The 19,094-nt window shown below is 43.1% G+C and overlaps 1 protein-coding gene across 1 annotated transcript; it reads right to left on the reverse strand.

Annotated features, from left to right (window-relative positions):
* Positions 1-1,028: 1,028 nt before the first annotated feature.
* Positions 1,029-18,166, reverse strand: mkxa (mohawk homeobox a; the record flags this gene model as incomplete). The annotated part of the gene is given in 7 exon segments (XM_083684534.1): positions 1,029-1,218; positions 1,345-1,378; positions 11,908-12,237; positions 13,816-13,969; positions 15,580-15,748; positions 15,750-15,763; positions 17,987-18,166. Coding segments are annotated over 7 exon segments (1,071 nt in total).
* Between the last annotated feature and the right edge of the window lie 928 nt (positions 18,167-19,094).

The raw sequence follows: 19,094 nt of genomic DNA on the forward strand, positions 1-19,094 counted from the left end.
TAACAGAAACAAAAACATCCCTTTAGGTCATGGCCCTCTTTGTTTAAACAGATACAGCACCAAACCTCAAAGTGTGTGTGTGCATGTGTACATGTGTTCGCATGTGTCCTTATATGTGTGTGTGTGTGTGTGTGTGTGTGTGTGTGTGTGTGTGTGTGACCATAAGCTGGTGCTAATTCAACATTTGCTTGCGGCTAAAAGCCCCGATAAGAGTCCTTCCTCTGAAAATAAAAGCCAAGGACGATCTGTGGAAAGCATGATGAAGGTGGTGACTATCGACAGCAGAACAGTGGTGCTGCGAATCGATTTGAACCTCTTAGTGCTCATGTCAGTGTGAGTGTTGGCTGAGTCAACTTATCTATGTATTCAGTTATTGTTGGCAGGTCAGAGATGGTTTCTGGCTGAGACATAACAGTGCTACATTTACAGTCATAATGAAGACTCAGACAAAACATGCACAATGCCATTGTGTGTGTGTGTGTGTGTGTGTGTGTGTGTGTGTGTGTGTGTGTGTGTGTGTGTGTGTGTGTGTGTGTGTGTGTTGATTAATGAGAGCTGTACAGAGAGCTATTTAAGGTCAGCAGTGCCTCAGATGGTGAGTTAATTCACTCTGTAAGGCACACATAGAAGAAGAAGCTTCTTAAATTACCATGAGTGTCTACTTCACTCATCTAGTCCTGTGTAAACCAAGAGGCACACTGCAACCGTACATTAACCATGGATGGCGTGTTACTTCCAAAAGGCACTTTGGCAAAGTACAATACAAATTTCGGAGTATAAAAACAAAAATCTGATTCATCAAATAAGTTAACATTACAAAAGTGTCTCGTTTAGAATACTGCAGTTAACGATGATCAACACTTGTCTAATGCATGTGCAGGAAAACACTAACAGACAAAGGAGGAGGCTGTCTTCTGTTGCACTGTACCACCATAATATCAACAAAACAAAAGAAGAGAGTACTTGTTTCGTTTGACTCTTCTGAGTTTTCAAAAACGGAATGTTTGCATAGAGTGGGGAGATGAAGGCTAATACTTTTGCACCATAGGCACTTTGACAGTCTTGATTTCTGATATATGGGAGGACTTCTGGATGATGCAGCTGGTCGTCCCTGATGTGCTGTCCTTTCCCTGCGCCAGGTTCGTCAAGGCCATGGCTGCGTTGATCTCTTTCCAGTATGTCTCATCTTTGCCCCGTACCTTCTCCTTCTGAACACTGCTGAACAGACAGAGAGAACGCACAATTACGGAGAGCTCTACCAGTAATTAATAATCATAGTAAAAATAAAGAAATACGCTAGTCCGAAGTAGCACGTCAAAAAAGGAATCTGTAAACTACACTCACTTGTCACATTTACTTGATCCATGGTCCATGGTTTCTGAAAGCACAACAGAAGAAAAATGTTAATTTCATGACTTTACCCGGAGGTCAATGAGGATTAATTAAGCCCAAGCTTGAGGGCTGGTTAGGAGGGCATGTGTGCGTGGGGTCCAGTCACATTCACTCCTGCTGTAGCAACATGTGTTCCTCTGTCTTCACTCTTGATTCAGATGCAAAACAAATACAGTAGGCTGCAGATGCCTGAATCTTTGCCCGAATCTTTAATAGTAGACGAACAGTGAATAATAGAATAGAGAATGTTTAACATTAATCAAACCACACTCTCTAATATTATGTTTGAAAACAAAACGAGACAGGGCACAGATAATTATGCTTGAAATGAGACAGAAAATGAGCAAGTAAGAGAGAGACGAGAGAACAAGAGAGAGAGAGAGAGAGGCAGAAAGGGATGGAGAATATGGAAAAAGAAAGGTAAGAAAAGAAAGAGACATGTCTATTCCTCAAATGGGAGCAATGATGATGATGATGACACTGGCTTGGCACCCACCGAGGTCCATTAAAAGAGACCAGAGCATCTGGATTTCCTGCCCATAAAGTCGTCAGGCACACCCATCTGAGTTAACAAAACACACAGCATGGGCCAATGAGCTTTAAAGGAGGGGGGGGTGAGGGAGGAGACTAAACTAAGAGGGACCCATCTGTGTTAAAGTTCACACTAGCACAAAGCTCCAGGTCAGCTCAGGTGTAGCTGGGTATTTGGCCTCCATCTGTGCACCGCTACCCAAGCATCTTGGGATAAGGTAATCAGCAGTGGCTGCTGTGTGATTGGACAATGCATTACGCCAGGCCTGGCCTATCCTGATTGAGGTGAGCCTCTCTCTTATGTGGACGCCAGCTGCTTTCATTTAGGATGATTGCCCTCCCAGATCCCCCATCGACACACAGCCCCAGAGACGCCCGCACCACATTTTCCTGTAAAGAAAATGTCGAAACGTGTTCAGTCGTTTTAATGAGCTGCCACTCGTACTGCCACCACCGCAAGTTATCGCCGACGGGTGTTTTCAACGTTTCTTCTCTAATGAAAATTCAGTCGCACATTTTCACTGGAATTTGTTCCCACGCTTCTTACAAGCAGGGCAGGTCGGGTGGGGACACAGTGCTAGGGTTGGTCTCCTACACAGCAGTGGAAAACCATGTCCTTAACCCGCACGGGTCCAAACCCTCCCTGACAGCAGAGAAAGGACAGACAGATTTCACTGCTGCGTGCCGCCACCTCTCACATCAGACCTTTAGTTTCCAAAGACCTAAATCCGGAGTCCAGACCGGCATCCAGACTCCTGCAGGGCCAAACAGGCACCTAATCATTCCAAACGCCTCTCACTGCTCAACGCTTGTTTTCCGAAAACGTTCACATGTGCCGTGACCCGCACTGACAGTGCCGGGCCTGGACAGCCCAAGGCTAATGTGAGGCTGATTATGAAATTTCCTGTTGTTTCCCATTTCTTCAGTAATAGTTGAACTCCACAGAGCTCCCCACACACACACACACACACACACACACACACACACACACACACACACACACACACACACACACACACACACACACACACACACACACACACACACACACACACACACACACACACACACACCCAAACCAGCTTGTGATTCTTAGAGAGAGAGAAAGAGAGAGATATGAGGATGTGATTACCAAGAAGAACAAACCACAGCTTGGGATTTCAGGGTTTCAACTGACTAGCGCATTCCAGCAAAATCCTTTCATACTCTTGTCTGGCAGCGTTCTCTGCACTCTCTCGCTCTTTTCCTTTCTCCCTTCGGGGCCGTATCTTGCTTCATCTCCCTATGTCTCCCCTAATACTTTATTTCTCTTCATCAGTCTCTCTCACCCATTCTCTTGCTCTATTTCACCTCTTGCCGAAGTGACTAAAAGGTCATTAATGCTCTATCGTTCGTCACTGCCGACAACTGTCCATCAACAAAAATGATGTCAAGTCGACACTTTTGGGTGTCGCGCACTTTTTCTTATGCCGCTGACGCCATCATAGATAATCTATGCCAAGTTTTTTTGTCAAGCGACGATAGTTAATCGACACAAAAGCAGGCTTCAGGTGCCTAAAATTGACTGTTCTCATGCAGTCGAGCCAAAATAAATGGAATAATTTTTCTCCCTTTTGTGAGGAAAAACTGTATCTGTTATATGTCAAGAACAAGCTTTCTTCCACGGCTTCATGGGCCATTTGAAAACCTTGAAATTATTACACTGTTTTTTTTTCTCCCTCCTCTCCCTTCCAGCTTTGCTCTCTAATGTTTGACCGGAGTCTCTCTGACTCCGTCTGTCAATATCAGAGTGAAATGTACGTTCCCCTTTTTCAGAGGACAGCAGTAATTCTTCACCAGAGATGCAGTGGTCTACCATGCATAGCTAATGGGAGCTGCAGGCATATTCCATGCATCTCAATCTAGTCTGATTACTACCAGTACAACTGTAGAGAAAGGATTGGCACTGATTAAAATATGCTACATTCTGCATAACAACAGCGCTGTAATTACACCCCAATTATATTGCTTTCATGTGTTGCAGTGTTGTTATGTTCCTCAAATAATATTAGGTCAATGTTTCCTATTGTGTCCATCAGGGTATGAGTTGGTTGCTAATGACGACAGCCATACAAAACACAATGGATTATCACGGTGCCAAAATGCACCCTCTGTATCAACCTCTTTTGTCTCAGAGCTAGTTACTGTAATCTGTACAGTCCGATAAGACAAGTACAGTGTCTGACTGTTTGGTAATGGAATAGGCTTTCTGTGCAGTGAGGCTGAAATCTTTGAGGGTTCAGTGTTCAGGCAGCCAGTGTCCAGATGCCATTCAGTCCCATAAAAGGCATGTTTGTGTGACGCGTCCTGCAGTCTCGGAGGGTGTGGATGCACGCGTCGTCAACCCAGCGCCCCCCCGAGACCCCGCCCGCTGCCCGAACCAGAAAGACCCACTGCCCCGGGGACCTTTGGACCCCAGATCTGGAAACGGAACACGGCACGCACAACTCTATTTCCAAAGCCCTGTGCCTAAAACATCTAAAACTCAGATTTTTTAAAACAATGACCATGCCAAAGAAACTATAACTATAACTATATTGTCAATAAATCATAGCGGGGCTTTTATTATTTTTTCGTTCTTTTTTTTTGTATTCTTTTTGCTACTGAAAGTCAGTCTACTACGCTGTTGCATTTCTGTTATACTGACAGCAGGGTTTCATTGACTTTCTTTAAGATCGCCATGGGGAAAGCAAAGAAGTCTGATGGTTTTTGGCGTTGCGCTGAAGGTCCAAAAATACTTGCTCACTTAACATCACCGCGGGTAATAAAGGGCAGTGAACACTGCACAAAGAACGGTGAAACGAAACATAGGAAAAACAAGTAAAAACAAACACTGACAAATGAAAGGGGAATAAAGTACACCTGCTTAGGAGGGTGGTTGCATATCATAACCAGCTGCTGCTGTTGTTAGCAACACACAACAATAAATACGCCAGCCCTGTGTGCACAAACCAAATGTTCTACTGAATTAGTAGACACCCACACATATACACATACACTTAATTAGTGAGCTCAGCCTGTTTCCCACTTAGCTCCTGAAAGACAGACAGAGAGAAACAGGCATCACACACATGCCCAAGGAGGCCAATCAGAGGGGTATGACTCAGGAGTTACACTATTATGAGTCATCATGACTGCTACCATTTCTAACAGAAAAATCAAGCTTTCAGCAAAACATATGCAACAATGGGCCAACTGTTGGGCCAACTTTTTAACCATTACCTTTAAAAACCCAAAAGGACAGACAATGAAGTGGATTATGTGGCCAGGCCTACATCTTGAGCCAAATCTTTTGTTGGTAGTTCAACTGGTGAAGACTTCTACCTTCATCTACACATTGTAACTGTATTGACAATAACCTATTGAAGGCTTCAATCACAGCCATGAAAAGAGAGGGAGAGGGAGAGGGGACTGAGTAGGTACACTGTCGACTGACACACTGGAGGGTTTAGTGCCATTTTTTTCCTCCTATTTTTCGGAGAGTTTCAAATGGTCTGTGCTTTTTTTTTTTTCTTTTTTAAATGTCAAGAGGAGTCTGTGAATGAAGTTAGTGATGCCTTGGCTCTGAGCATCCCAGAGGCTGGGGCTCCACAGGCCCTCACTGCCACTCTCCTACACTGCCAGGCCAGGCCAGGGCCAGGGCCAGGGCCAGCCAGTCACACTCAGACAGCCACAGACACAGACACATTATGGAAAATTAGTCTTTAGTGCCTGCTTTACTTATGGGTTTTACAACCGTTGAGACATCGAGGGAAGTTCACACAACCAGTAAAAGGAAAAGATGTACATGTAATAAGACGCATGGCAGCCTACTCTATCCCTGTGAAGTACATTCATCTATACTGGATGATGGTATTAAAGAGTGTCAGCATTCAATCAAGACCTTTTTAGTTTTTCAGTATAAACATCTATCATGGCCTTGACTTGAATGTGTTGCTTGAGTTGGATAATCCTCCATTTAAGTCCAAACTGTAAAGTCACAGAGTGTTGAGAGGAATACTGTAGATCCAGGTCAACAATCACTATACTACCTCCTGCTACAGTAGTTCCCATATCGCATTATTGCTGTCCTCAGGCATTTTGTGATAAGACTTTTTGCTAAATACATTAAATAACACACACCTGCTGGTACACACATACTGTACAAAAAACAGCCATTGTAAGACAGCTGTATCCTTCAGTTTATTTATGGCCTTTTCCACGTCTGTGAGGCAGATGACACAGTGACATTCCTAGACCACAATGGATCAGTCATTGTGGAAAAAGATAACAACAATCCCAAGAGAATCACACTTTGTCTTTGGAGATGAAGAAATAATAACAGCGTTTCAGCCGTTTAAACATCCCAGAGTCTCTCTGTTTACGAGTGGCAGTAAACACAGGCTAATCACAGCACGTAAATCAGCCAAATGAGAGGGCTGGAGCGCCTTTCAATGAGAAAGTAAATACGTTGTTAAGGCTCTCCTTCTGTGTGTGTGTGTGTGTGTGTGTGTGTGTGTGTGTGTGTGTGTGTGTGTGTGTGTGTGTGTGTGTGTGTGTGTGTGTGTGTTTGTGTGTGTTTTTCTGTGTGTGTGTGGGTGTGTGTGTGTGTGTGTGTGTGTGTGTGTGTGTGTGTGTTCAATAGTATTGCCAGGCAATTTGAACAAAAAAAGTAGCCAGACCACCACCAGCAACATCTCTGGGGAACATCAGGCCGTGGCAAAGATTAGCGTGACAGAGATTTATACAGTACATGTCTGCCGCAGATGGTTGGCATGGAAACAGTCATCAGGACAGAGAGCAGGGCCTGCGGTTGGACACCGATTCCAGAGGAGTCCTCATATCTTTGGATCTCTACGTGCATACTTCAAACACTGACCTAACGACAACAGAGGTGTATGAGTCTCAAGGGGCGTATTAATATCGTAACGATATCCCCGATGACGTCCTCCGAGGTAAGGTTCAGAAGACTCATTCTTAAACTATTTCCCAGATGCCTTATCATTATAACCCCTCATTGATTGAACAGGTACTGTACAGACAAAACAACAATGTTTCCCAAACATCGCAGGGGTATTTCCACCAGGCTTTCTCAATAATAGGTTCTGAGACAAATGGAGATTGTTTGCAATACACAAAAACCACAGAAAAAAGAATAGCAAGTCTTGTGTAAACACAATTTGCTTGGATTTTTAAGTGTTTTCTTGGACTAAAATATCCTTTTAGGGAGCTGGAACCAAAATGATATGTTTGCTCTCCACTCTGCATCATTATGTTGCAATTCCATGATGGGGTGGCTTGAAGCTCAAGGCCCTTAGTGTGGGCCTCTATGATGTGTGTGTGAGAGCTTTGACCGGTCAGACCACTCCAGGTCACACCTCTAGTCTGTCATCAGACCTCTCTTTCCCTCCACAGCCCTCCTGTGGGAACACACTTGTGGACAATTTTTAGATGTTAGGCTGTTTTTAAAATGGAACCAATTTGTGTTGTATACAGCTTGGGTTAGTGTGTTACCCAGGCAGCTGTGTGTTCTGACGTGCTGATTGTTGGGTATGCGTGTTATTTGAGCACCTCTCAAGACTCACAGTGATGATTTAAAAATGATCACTCTGAGGAAAGCCATACTCATTCATTTCCACTCTTGTCGTCTATGTTAAGAGTTCTATGTAAACAGGACTGGGGTGATGTTTGTCAGTTCACACTTCTCTATGGAAGGATTGTTTGAATCTTAATGAACACTTGCTCTGTACTACTTGTTTCTGTTTGCATCACAGCCAGTTTCTGGGGCCTACATTTTTTTCATACGGGGCCCTGCCTCCCATTGTCACTCATATCTAGCTGCACCACGACAAAATACCAGGACCCTACTTCTACCATCATCACTACTACCACACCCAGGGAGACACCTGGAGCCCCTACACCTACTGCACATCATAGCGGCCTCTGCTTTGGTGAGAGTGCCTGGTTTACTTTACATCATCCATAAAAAACATCATGGATGACCTCTAGTAGATAACCTTGTTTTAGAGGCCCCTCTCTACAGGACTCATCCACACTCACTCGCTCACTCACTCGCTCACTCATTCCAGCCTTTTAAAATGAAACACATTGACAGAGGAAGGTCACTATATGCCACTCTCCCTCAGTCTCTTACTCATCGCCGCTGCGCTCACTTTCTTCTCCTGACAGCCCCATCCCCTCCTGGAGAAATATAGACTAGCCATATTAGCCCCCCCCGCCCCCCCCCCCCCCCTTCCACACTCATTCTGAAGGCCAGACCTGGACCCAGTGAGTCTTGGCCAGGACCTCTCTCTTGGAACAGCCTCTCTCTCCATCCTCCTTTATTATGAAAGGGTGGAAAGAGAGAGCCGTGGCCAGTGCAGCGTGCTGGATTCCTGAGATGAGCCTCCATGGGAGGAATCCACATCCATCAGTGTCACAGGGAGGCTTATTGTCACCATCCAGCCCAGTAAAGTATTGTCTTCCCACTCACTTGTGGCCTCCTCTTACAGCTAGCCTTACTAAATTACACATTCCCTCATCACTCAACAAACACTACTGTGACATTTCTTGCTGAAAAAAAAAAAAAAAAAGATTTTTCTTTCAGTTTCCACCCAGAATTGGGCTGTTGTATAATTCATTACAGTGCTTATTTTTGTATGATAAATGAGTTGAGAGAAATGAAGGATCTCTTGATGATGGAAGATATCCTGCAGCATACGTTATGTAAGTAGTTAAAATAAAGATGAAACGCAGACCAGCTACTATGGGCTAATAATGACTGTGTAAGACTTAGGAAGACTATTTAATTCCACCTGTCCACCTAGAACCTGCTAAAACCTAATCCATGTAAGACAGTGACGGTAATCAGTATGTACTGTATGCTCTGTCTCCATCCTAGGTACCCTCTGAGTCATGCTGGTACCAAACCTTTCCATTTAGGGAGATGATATGTAAGCTCTTTTTAAACGGCATACAATTCTCCAGGATTCAATAACTGTCTGGCACTTGCTGTGACCTAATTTTAAAGGCTCTTACGAGTCTCAGTGGCCCAGTCAAACACTACTGTTTTCATTTAACATATTTCTGACTATGTGTTGAATGTGGCCTGCCTTTGTAACACGTCACTTTAATGCCATATCACACAGGTAAGCTTTACAGTGTTATGTGTCCCAGTACGTCTTGAGCACTGTCCTGTCTAAAAAGATTATTGAATTAGAACAGAGTGTGTTCTCAGAATGACTAAACAAAACAACGTTTTGGCCCTCAAAAACATTATAAACACATAAACCACATTTTAGCTTTTTTATTAGAACTAGCAAGTACTCTCAAGGTATTAAACTGCAAGAAATAGGAGAGTAAACAGAAAACAATTAAATAGTTTTAATGTGAAATGACGCAAGGTTTATTACAAGGGAAAAAGACAATAGCTGTTAATTTTCTTAATTTGGCAGATGAGCTTATCCACTCTACAGAGTTCATAAAAACGACTCTTTGGAAACTTTGTTGAGCAAACCAGCTGTTCGCTAACTTACTAAAAGAATACCATCAATAGCTAGATTTGGAAAGTAGACCAATTCAAAATGAAACAAAAATGAAGAGGTGATATTGATTGGTTATGCTTCAACAGTATAGCCTTAACAGAAATGTACTATACCAGTGTCAAACCTCTGTGAAATGTCTGCCCATGATCACTCACTCTCCCCTTTCATAGAAACATTAGAATTATTTGGCGTACAATGATTTATATCATATCAGATGGGGCAAAATCTGGTACTGAGCAAGAAGAAAAACATTCACCGAGATTCCTGCCATTTAATATCCCATTAAAGGGTAATTTGGCATGAAACCCCTGGCATGTGCATTGGAATTCTACTGCTCCTTGTTTTCAATGAAATTCCCAACAGGGTTTTCATGTTTTTTTTTTTCAAGCAAAAGCCTTTTTCTTTTTCCACTGCAGGGACAGCGTAAATCTACACTCAGCATCTCCTGCCACGTCTGACTGCCCTCTGAAGTCAGAGATAACACCAGGGGCTGCTGCCAGCCAACCCCAATTGTCCCATTAATGGACATTTAACCAATGGGCTCCTGATCGCCGGGCACGCCACATTTGCTTAAGCGAATCAAAAGTGAGACAGAGGTAGGGCTTATGCAGAATGGCTAGTGCCAACAGCTCTCAGAGCCCAGTCTCTCTCTCTCTCTCTCTTCCTCTCTCTCTCTCTCTCTCTCTCCCTCTCTCTCTCTCTCTCTCTCTCTCCTACAGCCCAAGCAGCTCAGGCCTGAAATTTCAGACACTCTGTAATTGTCAAAAGGCTGAGGAATTCTTTCACTACAAAAATATCTGGAATGTACAGACAGGAGAGAAAACTAGAGGGGAAATGATGCAAACTGAAGCTTAAACGCTCTCTCTCTCTGCCACAACAAGATTAGATGTGGAATTACATTTTAATTTCTTTTTTTTTTGTCTGCTTAGATTCAATGATGAGGGCCTAGCAGGTGTTCGCGTGAACATTCCCGTGAGTCCATACCTCAGAGAATTTTCCATGTGTCAGATTCAAGAGCCCTCTCACATGTAACAGAGTAACAGTTCCTAAAGACGCCAGCGCCCAGAAACCCAAGAGGGAGAAGTCAGCGCCAAGAAATTATATTTACCATGGAGATAAAATTGTTACTTTCTATTAAAACATTGTGCGAGAAAGGTAAATTATTACCTCTTACGTTTTCTTATTCTATCTGTTCGGAGGGAGTTTAGACCTGAGCCCTCAACTCTCACTGTCTGGTGACTGATGTTCTCAGCAGGTGCTTCAGTGAGAATGTCTGACGTTCAGGTCAGGGAGTTTGAAGGATTTTGATCAGGAGGATTGTAACTGTCGCGGTCGCTGGTGCGTTTCATTGTACAGCCTCCCCATCCAGCTTAAACAAGATTTCAAATTCCTCTCCCTTCGCACAGAGATAATGTAAAACACGTTTATCCATAAGCTGAAGTTTGAATAATATAAAATAATAACTCCTCCACCCCCACCTCACTTATCCCAACAGGCGTTGAACTTTATACACAAAACAGTGAAAACATTATTATCAGTTATGAAGTCTTTTTGAACAAAGGCCCAGTGTTCTGAGCTGAAGAACTCAATGCAGCACAGAGAGATTAGGTCTGACTGGTTACAACACCTGCAAGCTGTGTTTGAAACACCATGAAACCTTCATAACATGCAGCCATTTGGATTTCCAAGGCCAGGCCAGAGGCACAGGTTAAGGGGCACTGCACTGTGGGAAATTCATATGCCTGGTGGAAATTGCACTTTTCACAGTCTTAAGTGCCTCGCTGAAATATCCATTATTTTGTATGACTTGAAGTCGATTTTATTTTTGTTTTACTTGCATTGAGCCCCCCTTGAGGCACACACATGCATGCACGCACACGTACACAGACACACACACACACACACACACACACACACACACACACACACACACACACAGTTCCCTTTCAGCCTGCCCTGCTCTCTCTCAGTAAGGCCTCATGGCATGATCAAAGGCATGCCAAACAGTAGTCAATGTATAAACATGTTACACATGGCCTTGTTGTGTCTGTAGTGTTAAACCCCAGTGTCTGTAGTGTTAAACCTAAGACAGCCTGGCTCTCCTCTATGTCTTTGTGTGGAGTTTCTTAATCTAATATGACAGTCATTTAGAGACCCAGACTATCCGTGAGGAGATCCATTTCAGTAGCCACGAATATCATAATGAAATTGGATACATATTAAATGAAGAGAGCATGAGGAAAGAGCACAGGGAAACATAACCAGGCAAGAGGACAACAGGAGCAGTGGAACATCGACATAGCCCAAGTGTTCGAGATGGGCCAGATGTGAGAATTAAAACAAAATGTGCAGATGGGGACAAAAAAAAAAAAAAAGAGGCAGCGAATCTTAAGGAAAGAATGTGAGAAATGTGGACTCTTACCAGCTCGATAAACAAAGTTTGCCTCTGCTTCTGAGGACGAGGGTGAGAGCAGATCATCATCGTACTCGTTGGAGCTAAAGGATCCAGAGTGGTTCCTCTTGCGGGCGTCCATGACGGCGTTGGCCACCATGACGTGCCGCAGTGAATCGTTGAGGTACCGGTGCAACAAGCTGCTCTTGTACTTGGGCGGAGACACGTAGTCCTCTGCCAATGAAGGGTCGGCCCGGAGCCCCGGCCCCATGATGGCGCCCTCTTTCTTGATGACACTCTGGTACATGGGCTTACTGAACTCGCCCACACTCGTCTGTGTCCGCTGAGGGTTATCCCCATCTGAGCCAACAGGGGGAGCCACCATGGAGAGAAGAGACAAAGCAAAAGAAAGACACATTCAGTTCCTCTGCCCTCCAGTTGGCAGCCCGTCAACAGAACAGTGAAGACTTCAGCCGTCAGGCTTAAGACGCATTATGAAACCATAACGGATGGTAGCCTATTTCCTCTCTATCAAAAGCACATTGCTGTTATTCTTTGCAGAAATAAATAATTTCCAGGGAGCTTTGTGGCCGAGATTGAATTAAAATATTGGCCCCCACCTGATGAAAGAAAACACAGAAGATAAAACACGGTGCTGAAAAACAGATATCCTCTCGGGAGGGAAATCAAGAGAACTCCACTCTAGATACTGTCAGTGCCAAGACTGTAATTGGGTAATTTGGGCAGGTCGGAGTTTTGATTCAGTGTGAGCCAAATTATAATTATAGCTTCTACATATCATAACCACATGGACGTATTTGCTTTGCTCCCCTTACTTTCTGAGGTAGATATTCTTGGAGTATTTCAGAGTACATCATCCCCGATGGTGAGGTGAAATTCTCAGGTGACATGTAAAACAAACTAGTAGCCAGAGGTTTTTTTAAAGCCTAGACACTGTTTCATGCCTTTCCTCAGTCCAATAACCTAAACTATGCCCTCCTCCACTCTAACAATCTGACCTACAACTGTTGAGGAGTTGCTATGGCACCCCACTCTAACATTGAGGTCATGCAGTCACATTTTGGGTAATTTACATGGTGATTTGGGTCAGGTTCTCCCACTAACTAATGCTCTAACAAGAGTGTTTTATGGAAGGGTTGCAGTATATGGGCCAGGGCAGGGAGCCGGGCTGAGGATAACTTCATAACCATATTATGACAAGGGAATGGAGAGAGACACACAGCCAGCCTCTGGAGCAGCAGGCACAGAAAACACCATCCAAGACTGAGCATTCCATCCTACCCACACTGTGTGTCTCTGCTACTCAAAAACCTAATTAGGGATCATAGAGTGACACCACAGCTGTGTGTGTGTGTGTGTGTGTGTGTGTGTGTGTGTGTGTGTGTGTGTGTGTGTGTGTGTGTGTGTGTGTGTGTGTGTGTGTGTGTGTGTGTGTGTGTGTGTGTGTGTGTGTGTGTGAAAGAGAGAAAAAGGGAGTTTAGCACAGAGAGAGAGCAGTAAATACACGCCTGACAGAGGCCCTCCTTTCCAATTGCAGGCTGGGAGACAGAAGGGAAGCCAGTCCCGGGCCCAACCGGCCCAGTGGGGTGTCTTAATGACAGTGTGTCACAGCCTGTAAGCCTCATTGTCAGTCTAGTGGGACACACAGGCCATTTTTAAACACATGGATCTGCATGACGGGACCCTACTTTGGAGCTCGGCGTAGGGATAGAGATATGATTGAGTTTGGCTGACCTTGTGTTGTGTGATAAAGGCACTGAATGTCCGATATCATAAGGTGTCATGTCTAGGGCCTGGAGTCTTTCCTGAGCATGTGACTTAACCAGGGAAAACCCTGGACCATAATACCAGGCTATAACAAGAATGCCCTATTTTTACTGTTGAGATCACATGGTTAGAAGGCGGTGAGAGCAGCACCTTCTGAGCAGGTGTCGTCACTGCTGACGCTCAGTCTCTCAGCATTGCCCTGAACATATTTGTTGTAGAGTTTGATCCTCAATGCCCAGCTCAGGTCTGGTTGTCTGACTGTGTTCTTCAGCCTCCGTCTGGCATTGGCAAACCAGTTTGAGACCTGAGGGAGAGGGCAGGACAGAGAGAGACAGAGAGAGACAGAGAGAGAGAGAGAGAGAGAGAGAGAGAGAGAGAGAGAGAGAGAGAGAGAGAAAAAAGAATATGTGGAGAGGAGAGAGAAGAACAAGGAGAAAAGGGAAAAGGGGGGGAAAAATAGAAATCGCTGTTATTGTTTTGATTCCAAACACCTCCACATCCATGACAAAACAGAGACTATCCTTTATGAAAATGTCTGCTCTGCCTTCCTCCGGTCTGCCTTATACCCTGAGCATGACAGAGGGAGAGTCGAGTTGCAAAGTGGTGGACCCTGATACTCTCATACCTCTCAGCCGGAACACTACGAGACATCCCAGACACGCTGGGGAAACAGCTCCTACCAGCAAGAAACACTGCAGCATTCATCTAGTCTTTATCAAAGCCTTTCAAAAAGCCATTCAGAAACATTTAACACCCCTAAACGCTGGACAGCCCGACCAACATAACGTTTCATTAACTTATGTTCCAACCAAACTGTACATCCCGTGTGCTTATTCTGGATTCTGCTGCCCGCCCTCTAATAATACATTTTTTCCAAACACTGTCTTCTTAATGCAATAAAATGATATTCGGCCCAGCCTTCTCCGTTTCACAAGGAACAGAGACCATTAGATGTTATACTAGAATAACTTTTCATGCTCAATAGACTTCAAGCGACTTATGAAGGGGCTGGACGGCCTTATGTTAGAGTACTTATATTCGGATCTTTTCTATTTCAATAGTGTCTTTTTTGTTAACTAAGACAGTCCCACGTCCCTTTGTGTGGCACTGAGGGCATGTCACACCAGGGGCCTCAGAGGAGGCGTCTACATGTGGCTTGGACAGCAGTAAGGCGGCTCTCTAATGAGCACTGAGAGAAAGATGGCTGTCACTAGGCTGCGAGATGGCACGGTATGTCAAATTAGGCTTTTCCACCACAGACATCTAAAGGGGCAATACTGCGGTCAACCCTGTTGCCCAGGGCCTGTGCCATAGCGACAGCTTACAGACAGGATGGACGCAGTATGACTTTTCACCCCCTGCTATCCGACAGAACAAGGCACGTGGGGTGTTGGTCTGTGTGTGGGTGTTCCATGCAAAGCATTCCTCTGTGCTGTGCTCACGCTCCCCAAAACAAACAGCTTAATTAGACCCAAAATTAAAAACAGACAAGGCAACGCGGGGTCGCTCTAGAAATAGTCGGGACAGACTCCCCGGACATATGAATGACCTTGTGTGCAGATGATACGCACATGAGCAACACATGTCAGACAATGCACATAGGGAGGAGCTCACCATCTGTTGTACTGTGGCTCCATGAGCTTTGACACTTTATGATGGAAACACAGTAATTCAGAGTGACTTTACTCTTTATGATTGACTAAAAGGCCAAATCTGCCATAATACAAACAGAGGGAGGAGATAGATGGCTGAAGGACAAGGCAAATGTACCTAAATAGAATGAATGTACTGTACTTTATCCAAATCTGCCTATCATACATATTTGTATTTGCTTATCCATTTCAGTGAGACAGGCTGAAATAAGGCTACAATATTAGAGAAACAAGGTACATACAAAATAAAAAAACGACTTACCTGGACCAAGGTCATTTGAGAGCCTAGGGCAAGCAGTATTTTCTCCGTCTTTGTGGGGTACGGGTTGTCTCTGTGTTTGTACAGCCACTGCTTCAGGGGTCGCGCCATGTCCTGAAGGGCCTGACGCTTGTGTCGCACTTTGCCGCCGTTCTGACGACCCCTGAAGAGAACATAAAATCACACACTGCTTGGTGTTCGGACCGTCACCATGAAAAATGTTGATATTATGAAATGTAAAAATATGTTATATTGGTGTAAATGTGTAGGTCCAATAACTGCCTATTTCAGATCCTATATTGATATTTGACCATGTGCTGAAGTGCAGACGGTAGACTACAACTACTAAGAAACAACATAACGTATAATGTGAATTAAGAATAACATTAAACATCACTAACGCAAAAGAAAATTGGTACATCCGTTGAAACGCCTATAGCCTACATCAGTAGGCTACGCACAAAAGAACATTCCTCATCACTCAAGACTACACATATTCAATATGAATCAATCAATTAAAGTCAATCAGTATTCAATTGAGGAGGAATCATTAAACTACATTTCAAATACAATGATAGGCAACATTATCAACACATTACATTATACAAACGTTATCTGCATATAAAGGTGAGAAAAACTAAACTAAAAACTAAACGAAATAAACAACTGACTTGAATTAACGCTAAACGCATGATGTTTATCCATATAACATCAGGGGGAACATTATTGTGTATTTAGCCTACAAACAACCCCAAAAAATGGCCTATAGTCATTATCATGACACGTAAAATGACCATCCCGATAGCATGTAATTTTCTCACCAAAAATGTGCTATAATTAAGTTAGAGAGAGACAGGCGTTTTATTGGTTGCTTGTTTCTTTGCTGAGAGTTTCCTCCCACAAGGCACGAAAACGTTGCAAAGAAACAAATAATAACGTTCAATTTTACAACCACGGGAGATGTCTCAAGAAGGCGTATGCGTTGTTGTTTGTTCACTCATAAAACATGCATGCCCATGTTGCACGTATAACATATAGGACTACTTGTTCATAATCCTTTTGGTATACTTATAATTATTTATAAGGCCCCTTATTCCATCAAGTGTCATTAATACTTGCCTCAGGTTTTGAACCTGTAGATGTCAGTATGGCGCTATGAAATTCCCGCTCTATCTTTCCCAAAACTCGACTGCAGATGTAACATATTTTCTTCTAACCTCAGGTCTGCCTGAGGTTCATGTTCTACAAATATTTTCCTTGTAATCTAGATCTGTATGAACAACCTAAAGAACATTTTACTCCCTGTACTGAATTTTGGCGACACACACCTCGTATTTATATTAATATTCTTCATTAGTAATGATATTCCCTCTGAAGCGGCACCTTACGGTCATTGTGTTATCCCTTGGTCTCTCCTTACACACACGGTGTACTTCAATAACTCCGGGTACACACGGAGTTGGTGTGTAGGATGTTTGCTTAAGTTGCCTTGTGTTTCACACAGCATCACGTTTGGTTCGATGTTGGTGCACATCCAAGCATATAAAAGACTACTGTACTGTCTGTAAACAAAATACGTGTTGAATGTAGACCTAAACACCCCTGGCAATCTAAGGCTTTTGAGTCTTTGACTTCCGACTAGACGAAAATAACGGATGACAAGATTCCTTTATAGCCTAGGCCTACTCCCTATCTCTGAAAAAATATATACATGATTGACTAGACCACACATAGAGTTGAAGGGCACATATATTTATTGGAAACAGACGGAGACGTGTTTTAAACACGCTACTGAACACGGATGACCTAGATATTAATCTCAAGATTATCTGTGAATATCAACACTAAAATACAGACCAGGTTGCAATGGTAAATATTAATTTCCTGCAATTCCCTAAAACAATAAGATTATATTGCATTGGTGGAAATGAAATATGCTTCAAAAACCTGATTATATTATAACAAGTTGGCTACATGGTGTGGACTGCGGAATGATATTTAGGCTAATCAACTAGGACAATGCGATATTATGATTTTTTTTTTTTTACATTACGAAACATTCTCTCAATCATTTTAATACTGAGTCTGATTAAAGACTATTTTAGGATGGTATTTATTTAGATTGCGTTTGTGCGTAATTACGCATTAGGATACCCATTGGGGGTCACCTTCCTCAAAGTGCAGTCATCGCAGGGTGTGAGTCATTCACGTATTTGAAGTTTTTCAGTACTCATCTCTCTACTCATCACATCTCTCACACAGCGCTATCGTTCCTTATTCAGTTTGACCAACAGAGAAGCCTCTTTAACCTGATCTGATATCATATAATTATGAAACCAATCTACTGCAAACGTTTTTACGCAGTCTAGATCTGCTTATGAGACGTTTTAATTAATTAGAGGTCGGCTACATACCCAGGCCTCCTGTGTCTGATGGCGTTGTTGTCTTTGATTGCTTGATTGCTTGAGAGAAGGTCTGGATGTTGTCCATCGATTACCTCTAAATAATTTCTGCTGCTCCTTTCAACCTCCTTCGCCTTTTCCTCAAAGAGGACCTGGCTACTCAATTTGTTAAACACAATTGTATTCATCTTTGGTTCAGTATTCCTCCGTATTCTTTGCTGCGTAAAACTCTTCTCAAATTGTTGCACTACTTATTGAAGCTGCCACAGTATCCTGGTGACCTTCCTGTAAAACAAGTGGAATATGGATATTTTCAAAAGACATCCAGCCTGGTTATCAGACTCAGAGGATTATTTCGTGCAACAAATTCAGCTGTCATAATTTGACACAATGCGTAATAACGACGAATTATATCTAACTCAAGGTAAGTTCACCATTTTAGGATGTCATTCTTACAATGGAGTAATTTATGCACCAATCCAATGCCTGATTCAAAGCATTCAAAGTGATTTGTTTAGTGTGCTCTTAACTCATTGAGTATATAAAATACATTCCATCACAATAAAATCCAACAGTCCCCAGACAGAGTCGTGTCATGCCTGGCATTCCAGCGTGCGATTAGGCTATACAAAATAGAATCTGAATATACTGTGAATTTACTGTGAATATTGAGAATAAAGTTGTCCTATGTTTCATCGGAGCTAGATTAACTAAATGGGTCCACAGCCAAATGGCTTATTCGTGCGTAACTCCATGTCATTCCAAAGCATTCTTTTCCTGAATTTAGAACTACAATGCATTCCACACTACCGCATGCTACAGTATAAAATCTCTAGCGTCGACAGAAATTGTAGAAGGTGTATTTCTATGGTTCATTCAAATGTGCATTTAGGCACATTTCATGACACATGCGTAATACGTCTAAACGTGTGATGGATTTTTCTATTTCCCTGAAATAGGTAATGCATATAATTCAGATTACTTTCAAATGGCAAATAACTATTATGACTTACATGATCATAATTCCAGTCACGGGATACAGTATGCACATTGGTATACCGTGCCATCACCATGTAACAATGTTGCCAGATTTATCCCATGCTGGGGATAGGTTAT

The sequence above is a fragment of the Argentina silus genome, assembly GCF_951799395.1.
Source record: "Argentina silus genome assembly, chromosome: 1".
In the NCBI taxonomy this organism is placed as follows: domain Eukaryota; kingdom Metazoa; phylum Chordata; class Actinopteri; order Argentiniformes; family Argentinidae; genus Argentina; species Argentina silus.